The 13643-nt window shown below is 43.4% G+C and overlaps 1 protein-coding gene across 2 annotated transcripts in view; it reads left to right on the top strand.

The window, feature by feature from the left end:
* Nucleotides 1–13259, top strand: part of Msh6 (DNA mismatch repair protein Msh6) — a 17229-nt gene extending 3970 nt beyond the window's left edge. For both annotated transcript variants that reach the window (XM_043020397.2, XM_043020405.2), the window contains exons 5-24: nucleotides 1–65; nucleotides 185–337; nucleotides 502–666; nucleotides 790–924; nucleotides 1078–1213; nucleotides 1367–1506; nucleotides 1709–1852; nucleotides 2125–2332; nucleotides 2597–2808; nucleotides 2958–3070; nucleotides 3410–3565; nucleotides 4088–4242; nucleotides 4351–4454; nucleotides 4606–4761; nucleotides 4926–5152; nucleotides 5285–5411; nucleotides 5529–5729; nucleotides 11791–11968; nucleotides 12070–12221; nucleotides 12384–13259. The exon at nucleotides 1–65 is cut by the window's left edge and continues 39 nt beyond it. In XM_043020397.2, the coding sequence (XP_042876331.2) occupies nucleotides 1–65; nucleotides 185–337; nucleotides 502–666; nucleotides 790–924; nucleotides 1078–1213; nucleotides 1367–1506; nucleotides 1709–1852; nucleotides 2125–2332; nucleotides 2597–2808; nucleotides 2958–3070; nucleotides 3410–3565; nucleotides 4088–4242; nucleotides 4351–4454; nucleotides 4606–4761; nucleotides 4926–5152; nucleotides 5285–5411; nucleotides 5529–5729; nucleotides 11791–11968; nucleotides 12070–12221; nucleotides 12384–12665 (3209 nt within the window). In that variant the 3' untranslated portion in view covers nucleotides 12666–13259. The remainder of the gene's footprint in view (nucleotides 66–184; nucleotides 338–501; nucleotides 667–789; nucleotides 925–1077; nucleotides 1214–1366; nucleotides 1507–1708; nucleotides 1853–2124; nucleotides 2333–2596; nucleotides 2809–2957; nucleotides 3071–3409; nucleotides 3566–4087; nucleotides 4243–4350; nucleotides 4455–4605; nucleotides 4762–4925; nucleotides 5153–5284; nucleotides 5412–5528; nucleotides 5730–11790; nucleotides 11969–12069; nucleotides 12222–12383) is intronic.
* The last annotated feature ends 384 nt before the right edge of the window (nucleotides 13260–13643 follow it).

Below are 13643 nucleotides of genomic sequence, written 5' to 3'. Positions count from 1 at the left end.
CTGGTGTAGATGAGGATGATATGACTGAACCCGAAACAGAGTCTGAGATTGATTCTCCTGTGAAGGTAAATAAGTCGTCTTTAATTTTACAAATTAGTTAAGTCATGGTGAAGAGAAGACGTTATAAAGTGTGGTTAAGATGTACTGTGGATAGAATATTACAGCTTATTGATTGCTATTCCAGGCACCAAATAACAAACGAAAGAGGCCGGCCCCTGGAGGCCGTAACCTGAATTCCTCTTTGGCTTCATCACCTTCAGTATCCAAGACATCAGGCAGTACACCCAAAGTTTCTGAAGGAACAAAATCAAAACTGTCGCTCTTTGCAGCAAAAGAGGTAATGTTGGATTTTTCCTTTTGGATTCTTTGTATTTTTTTATTATACATGTTTTCCTTTTTTGCATTTCCTTGTATTTATTTTTAAGTTCTTTTGGTTTCTCTTTGATTATAATTGATGTTATTTATTATTACAATTCATTACAATAACATCTCTTTTGGTAGACTCCAGCTAAGGCAGAGGACACTACTGAAAATTATGATTTCATGAATCATCCTTGGCTGAAACCAGAAGGCATTAGAGATCGTGAAAGACGTCGCCCAGATCACCCGGACTACAACCCAAGAACTGTCTATGTCCCAGAGGATTTCCTTAACCAGCAAACTCCAGTAAGTAGTACTGTTATGTGTTTCACAAGATATGTGATTATGCATTTATTCACGGTATATAAAGACCTTTTTTGCTTCAGGTATTTAAAGTATTGCCATAAATCTGTTTATTTTTTTCTTCAGGGTCTGAGGCAGTGGTGGGAACTCAAGTCTCGGCATTATGACACTGTACTATTCTTCAAGATGGGCAAATTCTATGAGCTGTTTCATATGGATGCCATGATTGGAGTCCAAGAGCTTGGCTTACTTATGATGAAGGTAATTAAGGAGTAAATATGTGTAGTATGGAAAGATTAAGGAAATATTGTCCATTTTTCATGTGTGAGATGATATTTACATAGATGTTTATTTGTATGTATCAGATATTGTTTTTTAGGATTTTGTATTTTTTATTTCTTCTTCATCTCTTAGGGGGAAAAGGCACATTCTGGTTTTCCAGAAATTGCTTATGGACGTTATTCAGCCACTTTGATTGAGAAGGGCTACAAGGTGGCTCGTATTGAACAGACGGAAACCCCAGATATGATGGAGAAAAGATGCAAAAAAAGTGAGCTTATGAATTTTTTGTATGAATTATGATCATGGTGCATGTAATTTGAAATTCTGTCGAGACAAAACATAATGAATTTCACTGAAATATGTGCATTATCATTTTTAGTGCACTGACAGTGCTTTCTTAACCTCATGCTGTATTTCACAGTGGGTCGTCCAACAAAGTTTGATCGTGTTGTGAAACGTGAAGTGTGCCAGATTAGCACAAGAGGAACCAGGGTTTACAGTGTTTTGGATGGTGAAGCTTCAGAATCCTCAACAAATTATCTTCTGGCCATCTCAGAGAAGGTTATTTTTAATATTTTTATTACAAAATTTACACAAAGAAAGTTTTTGAAAACGCAAAGTAACATTCAGTTACAGTTTGAATGTGTGAAATTAAATGTGGAAAGAATATTTTCAAATGGATTGTAAATATTTTAGTTTATATATCTTAGGCTTTTAAGATATTAGTGGTCATGTTAGGTTTTACATTATCATTTTTGTACAGGCAAAAGCTGGGGCTGGTGATGGTCGTGACTATGGAGTAGCCTTCATTGACACTAGCATTGGAACCTTCCACGTTGGTCAGTTTTCAGATGACCGTCATGCTTCACGCCTGAGCACCCTCATGGCTCACTATCCTCCAGCTCAAGTATGTGAAAAAGATGTGATTGTTTTATTTGTGTAATTATGTATTTCCTATTCTCTTCTCAACTCTCATGTTCTTCTCAGTCTTCTACTTTGATCTGGATTTACTTTGATTGTTGTGTTATTTATAAATGAGGAGTAATATTCACAAATGTACACTTCACTTTTAATACAATTGATTTATTTGAAATGATTTCCTTGCTTTTCTCACCTATAATTTCTCCTGTCCCTTGCTTGATTACCTCAACTCCACGTTTAATGAGCTTGATTTTCCAGATTCTTTATGAACGGGGACGATTTTCACAGAAGACACAAAAACTTGTTACAATGTCAGTGCCTGCCAATTTGAGGGAGGCCTTGGTACCCGAGAAGGAATTTTGGACAGCCAGCAAAACACTAAGTTTCTTAGCTGAGGGCACATACTTCAAGGATGAGGAAGGATCTTTGCAGTGGCCAGAAGAACTTCAGAAAATGATGGATAAAAGTAAGTTTCCTCTTATCTCTCTCCCTTCATACTGCCAACAAGCATGCATTTTAAAGGTTACTCTCATGTTAGAATCTTGATTTTTGTTTATCTGTTGTTATGATTAGTACTTAAACCATAAAGAATGTTAGCAGTAAGGCTTTTACATCATTAGAAGTTTTTTATGCTGAGTATATCTATCTCTGATTTGAAATCCTCCATCTCAACAGCTTTGATTGATGCATCTTTCTTTTATTAATAATTATTTTTGTTTTTTTTCAAAAGGTGACACCTTAGGAAAATCTGCATCTCCAGAATGGGAACTTGGCTTGTCTGCCTTAGGTGCACTTGTTTGGTACCTGATGGACTGTCGGTTAGAGGAGCAGTTGCTCACCAGGAAAAGGTTTGAAACCTACAATCCATTAGATGAAGCAGTATCAGCAGAACAAGGGAAGAAGGAAACAGTTCCTGCTTTCATCAGTGGGAGGCACCACATGGTAAGATGGTATTTATGATTCACAAAAGCCATTGTTTGACATTTAATATTTTCAAATTCTGGTGTCAGCTGGATTTAGTTACTTAATAACAGTAAAGTAACTGCATTACCAATTTGTTATTAAGTTTTTAACTTTTATTTTTTATTAAGGTACTTGATGGCACAACCCTACGCAACTTGGAAGTGTTTGAGAACAACAGTGGTGGGTTTGAAGGAACCCTTATTGAGAGACTTGACAGATGCTCCACTCCATTTGGCAAAAGGTATGATGTTTGGAACTCTAATATTGATGTAATTATATGCTGGTAGAACCAATCAGGAGTCTTATGATTATTATAAAGAGCAAAAGATTTTTTCTTTCATTCATCCTTTTCCACTCCTCTTCCTTCAATCTCCTCCTTCCCACTCCATGATTTTGCTAGACTTGGTACTGGGAATGTATTGTAGGTTTCATCAAGAAACAATCATGCATCATGATATAGCAAATTAAATATTATCAATTTTGTTCTTGATATGGTACTTAGTAAATATATTAGGTTTGAATTGTTGAAATTTAAGAAAAAGATACTGTATTGAGATTATATTAATTTTTTTCTGGACAGACTTCTACGCAGCTGGTTGTGTGCTCCTTTGTGTAGTCCCTCTAGCATCAATAGCCGTCTTGATGCCATAGAAGACTTGAGAAATAACCCAGAAGTTTTAGAGGAGGTAGCTCCTCAGTTGAAGGGGTTACCTGACCTGGAGAGAATTTTGTCCAAGTAAGTATAATTGTAACATTGCATTAGCTAAGAAATGACAATTTTTTTTGGCTCTGCCTAGTCTTAACACTGGGGTATTTCAAGCACACAGGCCTTTTGCTTCAGACTTGTGGCTGCCCTCTGCATGCACAATCACCTGGCATGCCAGTCATACAAAAAGCCATGTGATATTGTGTCCCCGATGGCAAGTGCTGCCACCACATTACATATTATGTCACCCAGAGTTAATGGGTTACTAAAGTCAAGAAAAAATGTAACTAAGTTTGGGTATTATCTTCTCCTCTTTGTTTGAATGGTTAGATTATGAAAATTTTCCTAAAGTACTCAGTATGTACTGTTTACTGTTGAGTTCACAGTATATATGTCTTGTGAGTGGCTGTTGGATTTAGATTTTACTATGGATATAGGAATTTAAGGAGCATTGCTGTTGTGACCTTTTTTATGTTAGTGAATTTTATTGTTTTCGAAATAGTAATTGTAATGATGCAGACATTCCATTTATATATGATGTTTATATTTTAGAATACACTCTCAAGGCCTGAAACGTAGCAAGAATCATCCAGATAGCAGAGCAATTTTCTTTGAAGATGAAAAATACAACAAGAGGAAGGTGGAAGATTTTCTTGCTGCTCTGAACGGATTCAAAGCAACTTTACAAATCATGAAGGCTTTTAAAGGTAAGATGTGTAACAACATTCAAAGTAATGTATTATTCATCTTCCTATTTCTTCTATTATCTCCATCGGTGTGAATTAATATATTGTTTTCTTTTGAACATTGAACAGGGATTGTGAGTTCTCTGCAATCAGACTTGCTGAAGAAATGTGTCAGTAGCACAAAGAGTGGTGGGAAATTCCCTGACCTCAAGGAACCTCTGGACTTTTTTGAAGTAGGTGTTTACTTACTTAATGAGAATTAATGTAAACGATATGTTTATTCTTAAAAGTTGTTTTGATTATTATTATTTAAAAATATTTGATCATGGGAGTATACTACAAGCAACTGTAATGCTTAGTATCTAACAAGTTTTTCTTTTTTAGAATGCATTTGATCACCATGAGGCTAAAAGGGAAGGAAAGATTATCCCCAGCAAGGGTGTGGATGAAGAATTTGATGAAGCAGAAGAAAAAATAAAAGATACTAAAGCCAATTTAGCAGAATATCTTAAAGAGCAGTGTAAACATTTTGGTGCGAAGGTAAGGCGGCACCAACTTCACTATAGAAGTTCCTCTTGATTTCTCACTTGAGAGTAGTTTTCTGACTTTTTTGTGAATGTGGAAGTGAAGTGGTCTTTGCAAGCCTTGCTTATGTAAGAAGCTTTAATTCATGTATATTGTCTTATGCATTGATATATTTACAGGTTGTTTATTGGGGCAATGACAAAAAGAGATACCAGCTTGAAGTCCCAGATCATGCCTGTAAGAAAGCTGGTAATGAATATGAACTAGTGAGTCAGAAGAAAGGATACAAACGATTCTGGACTCCAACAACAAAAGACTTGCTTGCAGATATGATTGCAGGTGAAGAGCACCACAGAACTGCATTGAAGGATATTGCACGGAGAATCTTTGAGCAGTTTGATAACCAGTAGGTGTTTGCACATGCAATTTATTGATTTCTCTCTCTCTTTTTTTATTGTGTATCTATCTAAACATTGTAAGCAGAAATTAATATACAAAATGTTATGATGACTGCACTGTAATTTTCTCTTTTTTCCAGTCATGAGAAATGGGAAGCAGTGGTGCAGTGTATATCAGTTTTGGATGTACTTATCTCTCTCACTCGTTACTCTCAAGAGACAAATTCCAACAGGCCATCCATATCTATACCTAGTGAAGATGTGCAGGTATGTAACTTTGCAACCTTTAACATCACTTGTATTGCATATGATTCATTTTTTTTTTTTATAGATATAATTTTCACAAATATACCAAATAATGTAATAAAAAAAAATTATTCACAGCCATTCATCGAGATTCGGGATGGTCTTCACCCATGTGTTGTAACTACCTTCAGTGGAGATGAATTTATTCCCAATGATGTGGTGCTTGGTGGAAGCAGTGAAGACGCACACTCGCCCTTAGTCCTGGTGACAGGTCCTAACATGGGTGGTAAATCAACACTCATGAGACAGACTGCTCTAATATGCATCCTTGCTCAATTGGTAGGTTGTAAACAGAAGCTACTAATTTACTTTTGCATATATAGTTAAGCTGCATGCAGAATATACTTTCTTAATTGTAGTTGGACATTATTTCAGTGAAGTTCTTAATCTCTCTCTCTCTCTCAAAAAATTGTCTACATAGTGGATCCCTTCTCATTCTTCCTGAAGATTTTCAGTTCAGTTCAGACAGATATGCGAAGACGTCGCTTCGCCCGGGCTATATGCTCAAGGCGGCCCGGCCTCTGCCAGCTACGAGTGCTGACTCATCTTATCTAATCTTATCTGATCATCATCGCTGACATTCAGCTCAGTTCAGAGAGATTTTGCGAAGACGTCGCTTCGCCCGGGTTGTGTGGAAGGGGTAGCCCGGTCTCTATTGGCTATAAGTGCTGACTCATCTGGTCATCATAACTGAACTTTTACCGTGGCGGTCGGATTGCCTGTAGGCGCTCCAGTTGCCAGGGGGCTAATGACAGGCATAGCCGTCTAACCAGCCCGGCGGCTGTCGTCTCTGGGCCCTGCCTGAGGAAGCGAGTGTGCTCGCATTCCATCAGGTAGTGCTCTAATTTGGCGTCCGGCGCGCCACAATACTCACAGCGTCGCTCATCTTGCCCAATAGTGGGGATGATTTGCCACGCACAAGGGTAGCCTATTCTCAGTCTGTGCAGACTGACTTCAGCACACCTTGATATTCTGGGAGAGAGTATCAGCGACTCATAGCCTGTGGCGTTTGAGTACCAGCTGGCCGAGGGGGAGGTTCTCGCTTCCTCTCTGTGTCGCTGCAGGGCACCGACCTGCCCTGCAACCATCGTTTTACGCCTTAGCAGTTCCCGGCTAGGATGCACCACAAGATCACTCAAGGGTTTCTTCCTGCCTTCCTCCGCTAGCCTGTCAGCTACGTCATTCCCTTCAATACCAACATGGCTTGGGATCCAGTTGATGATGATGCGTCTTCCCTGGTCCAGGATTCTCTGAGCAATGGTGAGAATCGAGGTTACCAGGTAAACGTTATCAAGGGGCGTGCTTTGTTGCAGGCTGTCAATGGCGGCCCTAGAGTCTGTGTGTATAACAACATGCCCGTCCGTCTGGGCTGCATGGGCTAGGGCTCCCATAATAGCTACTGCCTCTGCCTGGAGCGAGGAGGCATTGTCTGATACCCGCATAGCTTTCTCTATGCCCCTTGCTGCAAAACCGGCGCCTGCAGTGCGGGTGGTGGGGTCTACAGAACCATCCGTGAAGTAGGTTTTACTGTTCAGCGGCGTGATTGCTGTAATGTTCCTCTCCGCCTCAGCCTTCAATAGAGGCGGTGAGTACTGCGTTTTTCTTCTTGATAGACTCATGACAGAGAACTCTATCAAGGATCGTGCCCACGGCGGGGCTGAGACATAGTCAGGGTGGGGATGGTCCATGCCCTTGATCAGTAGTGTCTCTTTGAGCTCAAAGCGTTTCAGCACTCTGGTTGTTTGAGACAGCCAGGTGTTGTTAGCAAAGAGTTCTTGGTTTTGTGCAAGCCGACGCTGCACTCTCTGTCTTAGCTGCGAGTCCTGTGGGGACTGTAGGACATTTGCAAGGAACTGGGCCGCCATCTGATCAATCCGGGTGTCCAGGGGAAAGAGTTTGGCCTCCAGGAGGAGGTTAGTAACCTTAGCCCACCCAGGGGCACCCAGAATAATCCTGGCGGCTTCGTTTTGCATTATGTCGAGTCTTTTCCTGAGTCCAGGTTTTACTGTGATCAGGGCGACGGAGGCGTAGTCCACAATGGGACGGACAGCGTGCACGTAAAAAGATCTTAGTACGCGGTGTCCAGCCCCTAAGCGCCGCCCAGACAGAGCTCTCATGACAGAGAGCCTTGCCTTGGTCCGGTCTGAGAGATGTTTGATCTCGGAGCGGAAGGTGAGGTTCTTATCGATCCATACCCTCAAGTATTGGTAGACGTGTACCCACTCAAGCTCTAGACCTTGGACTCGCAGTCTTTGATCACAGACATCATGTTTCAGCGCCATTGCCTTCGATTTGGCTGCTGAGATCTTAAGCCCGACTCTGCAGCATTCCTCAGTTATTAGGTCCAGACAACGCTGGGCCTTTCTGACTGGATTCACATTTCTTCTCCCAGCGGAGATAATTGCTAGATCATCTGCATATGAAATGATCGTGCACCCCGCTGGGAGTGGAATGTCGAGAATGTTTAACATGAGGATGTTGAACAGGGCCGGGCTAAGGACCCCTCCTTGAGGGGTGCCATTCTCTAGAGGCAAATGCCTGGAAAGGTGACCTTGGAACTTCACTCTGGCAGTTCTGTTCCGAAAGTAATCGCCAATCCAGGCAAGCAGCCTGCCTTTGATTCCCTTGCGGATCAGGATCTCCTGAATGGCTAACGGGTTTGCCAGTTCAAAAGCCTTCTCCAGGTCAAGGAAGACAATGACAGCGCTGCTGCTGCTGACAGTGCTCAGTAAGGTGGCAATGCTGTGGGTAGTGCTCTTGCCCCTTGTGAACCCGTGTAGGTGTTCATGTGGAGGTCCCAGCTTCCATTGGAGCCGATTCAGTACCATTTTCTCTGCTGTCTTTCCTAGACAGCTAAGCAGGGAGATGGGTCGGTACCGTCCTGGCTCCTTTGGTTTGGGGACGGGAATTATATCAGCCCTCTTCCAGCACTGTGGCAGTGAGGAAGTTTCCCAGGACTTGTTGATGAGATGCAAAAGTGCAAGCTCACCTTCATGTCCTAGGTGGGAAATGATGGGGTGGGAGATCCCATCGCTACCCGGGGCTGACCGGGAACTGGACTTGTATGTTCGCCGTAATTCCCTCAGAGAGAACATGGCATCTGTATCATCAGGCTCGACCGCCTTTTCTCTGATGAGGGCATGCCTGCCTGGGAGCAGTTGTTCTTGGCATGCCCTCAGCTCTGCTGGTAGTCCGACGCTACTTGTTCTAGCAGAGAACTCGAGTGCCAGTCTCTCCGCCTCCGACCGCGGGTCATGGTGGGTCTTTTGGGGGGCTGAGCGATTCGTGGCCCGTCTGATACGGTTCCACAATTCTGAAAGGGAGGTTTGGTGGCCAAAGGACTCACACCACTCCAGCCACTTTTCCTGCTTTAACCTCTTAGCAGTTTCCTGAGCATCCCTGAGAGCCTCTCTTAGAAGAGTGTGGTTCTCGGGAGTTCTCTGTCTGCGAAAGTGTCTTCTGCACATATTGATTCTGTGGTTAACCTCCTTAATCTCATCATTATAGTACCAGGCGTCCTTGAAACACCTGGACCACTGACGAGTTTTGGGGATGGTTTCTGAGGCTGCCTCGTCTATGGCATTTACTAGTCTGGCCTCAAGTATATCCACATTATCATTAAGTGAGGAGTCACTGGTTCTGAGGCACACGGCCAGAGCCTCCTGGAAGGCTTTCCAGTTGGCTCTTTCCACCTTCCATCGAGGATTGTGCTGGGGCATGGGTGCCGGGCCAGCATCCAAGATGGTGGTGACTATCCCATAATGATCGCTCGTGGCAGTGTTGTCCACAGACCAACTAATTCTCTCGACCAGAGCCGCAGTGACAAAGGTGAGGTCAAGGACCCCCCCGCCAACATGCGTAGGCTCCTGGCTGTTGAGAAGAGCAATCTCTGGGCATGACTCTAGCACCTCGGCTATATGGCAGCCTGCCATATCACGTCTCTGAGTGGGAGCCAGTATAGGGTGGTGGGCATTAAAGTCCCCCCCTATAAGAATTAGCTCATGTGCCGCAGCAGCACAGGCTTCACTGATATCTAAGCCCCTACAGTTTGGCCTACTGTATACATTGTACAGCTTGAGAGGACCCCCGGCCAAATGGATCTCAACAGCAAGGGATTCGACACCTTCTCCGCACTGCCCAGGATCGGCAATCAGGGAGCAGGGGATAGTCGACTTCACAAGGGTAATCAGGCCTCTGGTACCTTGCGTACTCGGTAGCACAAAGGGATGATATCCCGAGAAGCGTACAGATTCCCCTGTTAGCGTCTCTTGGAGCATGACAACATCAATGTTCCGAGATCGCACGATCGCGTGGAGAAGGGCGGCCCTAGGGGAGAAGCTGTTGATGTTCCACTGCAGTATGCTTAAGTTAGTGGCCATAGTGCTTGTCTGCGTTCACTAAGTCATTGACGTCAAGGTATTCGGTCTCTGTGTCCGACGCCCCCGTGTGGGTAACGTCAGACATTTCGGAGTCTGACAACTCCTTGGTGAGTTCCACACTGAGTGTGATTTCCTCACTTGACTCGTCACTGTCGTCAGGACAGGTCGAGTTGGAAGGGCTGGGTCTCCTGGGAGGTGGAGTATTCCTGGTCGCCTTGGCCTTCTTTTTGGGTGGCCTTGGCTTCCTCACCCTTTGGGGTTTGGGCGCAGGCTCTGCCAGTGTGGTCTTGGCCGCAGGTTTGTCGGGGAGACAGGGCTCGCCCTGAGTTGGGGTGGGAGAAGGAGTCTCGCCCTGAGTTGGAGGGGGAGTTGTGGCCTTGGGCCTCATGTCCTTTTCCTTCAGGGCATTGACGGTCTGAGTCATTGCCGTCATGGCTATCTCGACTGCCTTCTCCGTCTCCTCGCTGGTCCTTCCCAATGCCGTCGCAACTGCTGTGACAACTGTCTTCAGCAGGAGCGTCAAGTCCTTCTCTGTGAACAAAGTCGGACTCTCCGCTCTTGGGGTAGCCTTTGAGGTGTTCCCAGACCCCTTCCGGGTCTGTTTCCGACTTGGAACATCCACCAGCGCCGGGAACTCTTTTGTGTTGGAGGCATCCGGTGCTGGTTTCGCTTTGGGCGGTGCTTCCTTCCTCTTAGGAGGGGGGGGAGCCCTTACCCCTTTGTTCTGCCCCCAGACATACGTGCCTAGAGGGGCGGGAACAAAGTCTGGTCGTTTTGCAACGATCTCTTGCCGCCGAAGAGCCTCTTCCTTTCTGACAGAACATCCGAGGCTCCAGGCGTGGTGTTTTTTATGGCAGTTTGGGCACTTGGCAGTGATGTCTCGCTTGCCATCTTTGTGTGCTTTGAGACACACCTCTGTTCTGTGTGCCTGACTACAGACACCACATTTCGGCTTTGCAGAGCAAGTGGCCTTGTGGTGTCCGTACTTCTGGCACGTGAAGCATCGGAGCGGGTCTGGGATGTATGTCCTGAGTCTGTAAGAGCCCCAATTGCCAAGATCCAAGGACGCAACTGGAGCTCCCTCCAAAGTGACCAGGACTTGTCTGGTTGGGTGCTTCCCTTTCAAAAGTCGAGAAGCGCCCACCACCTTGGAATGTGCAGTGATGACCTCGAGGTCATACAACAGAGGAAAGCCAAGAAGCACCATCTTGGACTTCCTCTCTTCGGGAGTCAGAGCCGACAGGCTCACCTTCCGCCCATCCAGGAGCTTGTCAGTCTTCTGGAGGAAGGTGAGGGTGGCTTGGTCCTTTGGAACGATTATCATGCCGTTGTCTCTGGCAATTCTAATCGTCAGACGGCACTGTCTCTGGGTTTCCAGAGCCCGTACCATCTGGTAGGCATTGTCGAATCCTTCCGGTTTAGGAGGAACCCTAAACTGGGGGAACCGACTTGGGGCTGCAGACTCGCCCTCTGAGTCCGAAGCCGTCCGAGGTCGTTTGCCTCTTCTCCGAACCGACGCCGGAGTTTTGCCAGTGGGGCCAGTAGGGTTGGAGGGTCCTGTCTGGCTTCCATTTTTTGATTGACTTCTCGTCTGGACCGACGCCAGAGATTTGTCAGAGCCTGGGGTTGGTTTGGAGGGTCCAGCCCGAGGTACTTGGGTGGGTTTTTCCTGGACCGACGCCAGATCCCTGCCCATCTTTTCCCTTTTGTCATCAAAGCCCTCGAAGGGGTCTAAGGTGACAGCCTTTGTCATCTTCATGCAAGGTTCGTCAACAGGGATGTCAGTCATGGGTTTATGAGTTACGGTTGCCATGTAATAAGTGGTTCATTTCATTAATGTACTTTTAAAGTAATATATTTAAGTTTATCTAACAACGTTACAGATGTGAGTACCAGATTGGATTTTCATAGATATTCATGTGCATCAAGTGTATTGATTTCCTCCATTTTCCTTTTAACAGGGTTCATTTGTACCAGCAAGTTCTTGCCAATTAACCCCTGTTGACCGAGTTTTTACAAGACTTGGTGCCTCGGATAGAATTATGATGGGAGAATCCACTTTCTTTGTTGAACTGGCTGAAACTTCCTCCATAATTCAACATTCTACAAACCACTCTCTGGTTTTGGTGGATGAGCTTGGTTAGTATAGTTCAAATTTAGTTTGTATATAATGGCAGCTGCAAGTATTTAAGACATTCATCAATAAATTGAGTTGAAAATCACATCTGAACTTTTTTCAGGTCGAGGTACAGCAACGTATGATGGAACAGCCATAGCTTCAGCAGTTGTAGAGGCACTTGTGAAGTTGAAATGCCGTACTCTCTTCTCAACTCATTATCATTCTTTAGTTGATGACTTTGTCGACTGTAAGAATGTCTCATTAGGGCATATGGTAAGATTTCTTAACTGTCTCACTCATTCACTCACTCTCATATACAAGGACACTTATTCCCTTGCACTCTCTTTTTCTTGTCTCAAATATCTAATTCACTGACTTACTCTTAATAAATTACAGTGATTCCTGTTCTAATATCTAATTGCATTTTACTTTCAGGCTTGTATGGTTGAAGGAGAGAATGAAGAAGATCCTTCTCAGGAAACTATTACCTTCCTGTACAAGTTTACAGGTGGTGCATGTCCAAAGTCCTATGGGTTTAATGCAGCCCGTCTTGCTGATCTGCCAGACGAAGTTATACGGCGTGGAAGTCAGAAGGCTCGGGAACTTGAGAAGAATACCATCAAGAAGAGAACATTTACAGAAATATTTAGAGCAGAGAGTACAGGAAACCTTAATCTCAAGGGTTCCATAAAGAAAATTATTGATATTGCTGCATGAAATGCATAAACTATATTAGTAAGGTTTTTGTAATGAGAGATCTTTGCGTTTTCATTGATGTATGTATGCATGTCAAAAAACGAAAAAGAAAATCTACATGACCTTATGTACATTCCCAGTGGTGACATAATAAGCTGATCAAATTTCACTGTATATCTTAAATTACATAATACAATACCCATCTTTAAGTAGATATAAATCAGTATTGAAGAATAGTTTACCCTTTAAATTGCTGGTTATAATGAAATCTCAGAGTTGTTACTTAATTTTTTCTCTCCAAAATGTATTAGCTATTTACATTAATTAACATATATATATATATCTGAAAAATATTACGAAAACTGCATGTTTCCAGTATCCATACCACATGTGAAACACTGGGAAGGTAGAATCGTATGAGTGTAAATGTTACATATCAGTATTATAGTGCCATTTATTATTACCATTATATCAAAGAAATGAGTTTATTTATAATCCTCTCCATAATTTTCTAGTAAAGATTGTGTATTTGCATCAGGTGATAGGGAGATGAAAGAAAAAAGAAATGGTTCTTTGATAATATCTCAATTCTATTAAAGTTTGTTTTTTCCAGTTCGACATTTTTTTAATTGTCATTAATAATAGATTTTAGTGGACAGAGAAAAATGTCTGTGTATTATATGATCACTGCTAAAACAAATGTGTTAGTCTGTAACGTGTACAATTTAAGTCTGATTGATGTTATTAACCCTTTGACAGGGGATGGTATGATTTGCTGTCAAGGCAGAGTCAGTCATTGACGCGGATGACACCGTGCCAAACAATGTAAACTAGCCATCCGACTGTATGCATATTTTATTAAAACCACGACCAATGGGTTAACCCATTGCCGACGGGTGCTGAAGAACCTAACTGGTCGTCAAGGCGGGCAGTCTACAACACTAGTGGCACTGGCTAAAAACTAGAGGGACAGGGAAAGGGTTTTCTCCACCCTCCAGG

The sequence above is a fragment of the Penaeus japonicus genome, unplaced genomic scaffold (assembly GCF_977035675.1).
Source record: "Penaeus japonicus unplaced genomic scaffold, GWHDUDI00000001_assembly GWHDUDI00000023, whole genome shotgun sequence".
NCBI classification, from domain to species: domain Eukaryota; kingdom Metazoa; phylum Arthropoda; class Malacostraca; order Decapoda; family Penaeidae; genus Penaeus; species Penaeus japonicus.
This window is presented reverse-complemented; position numbering and strand designations above follow the sequence as displayed.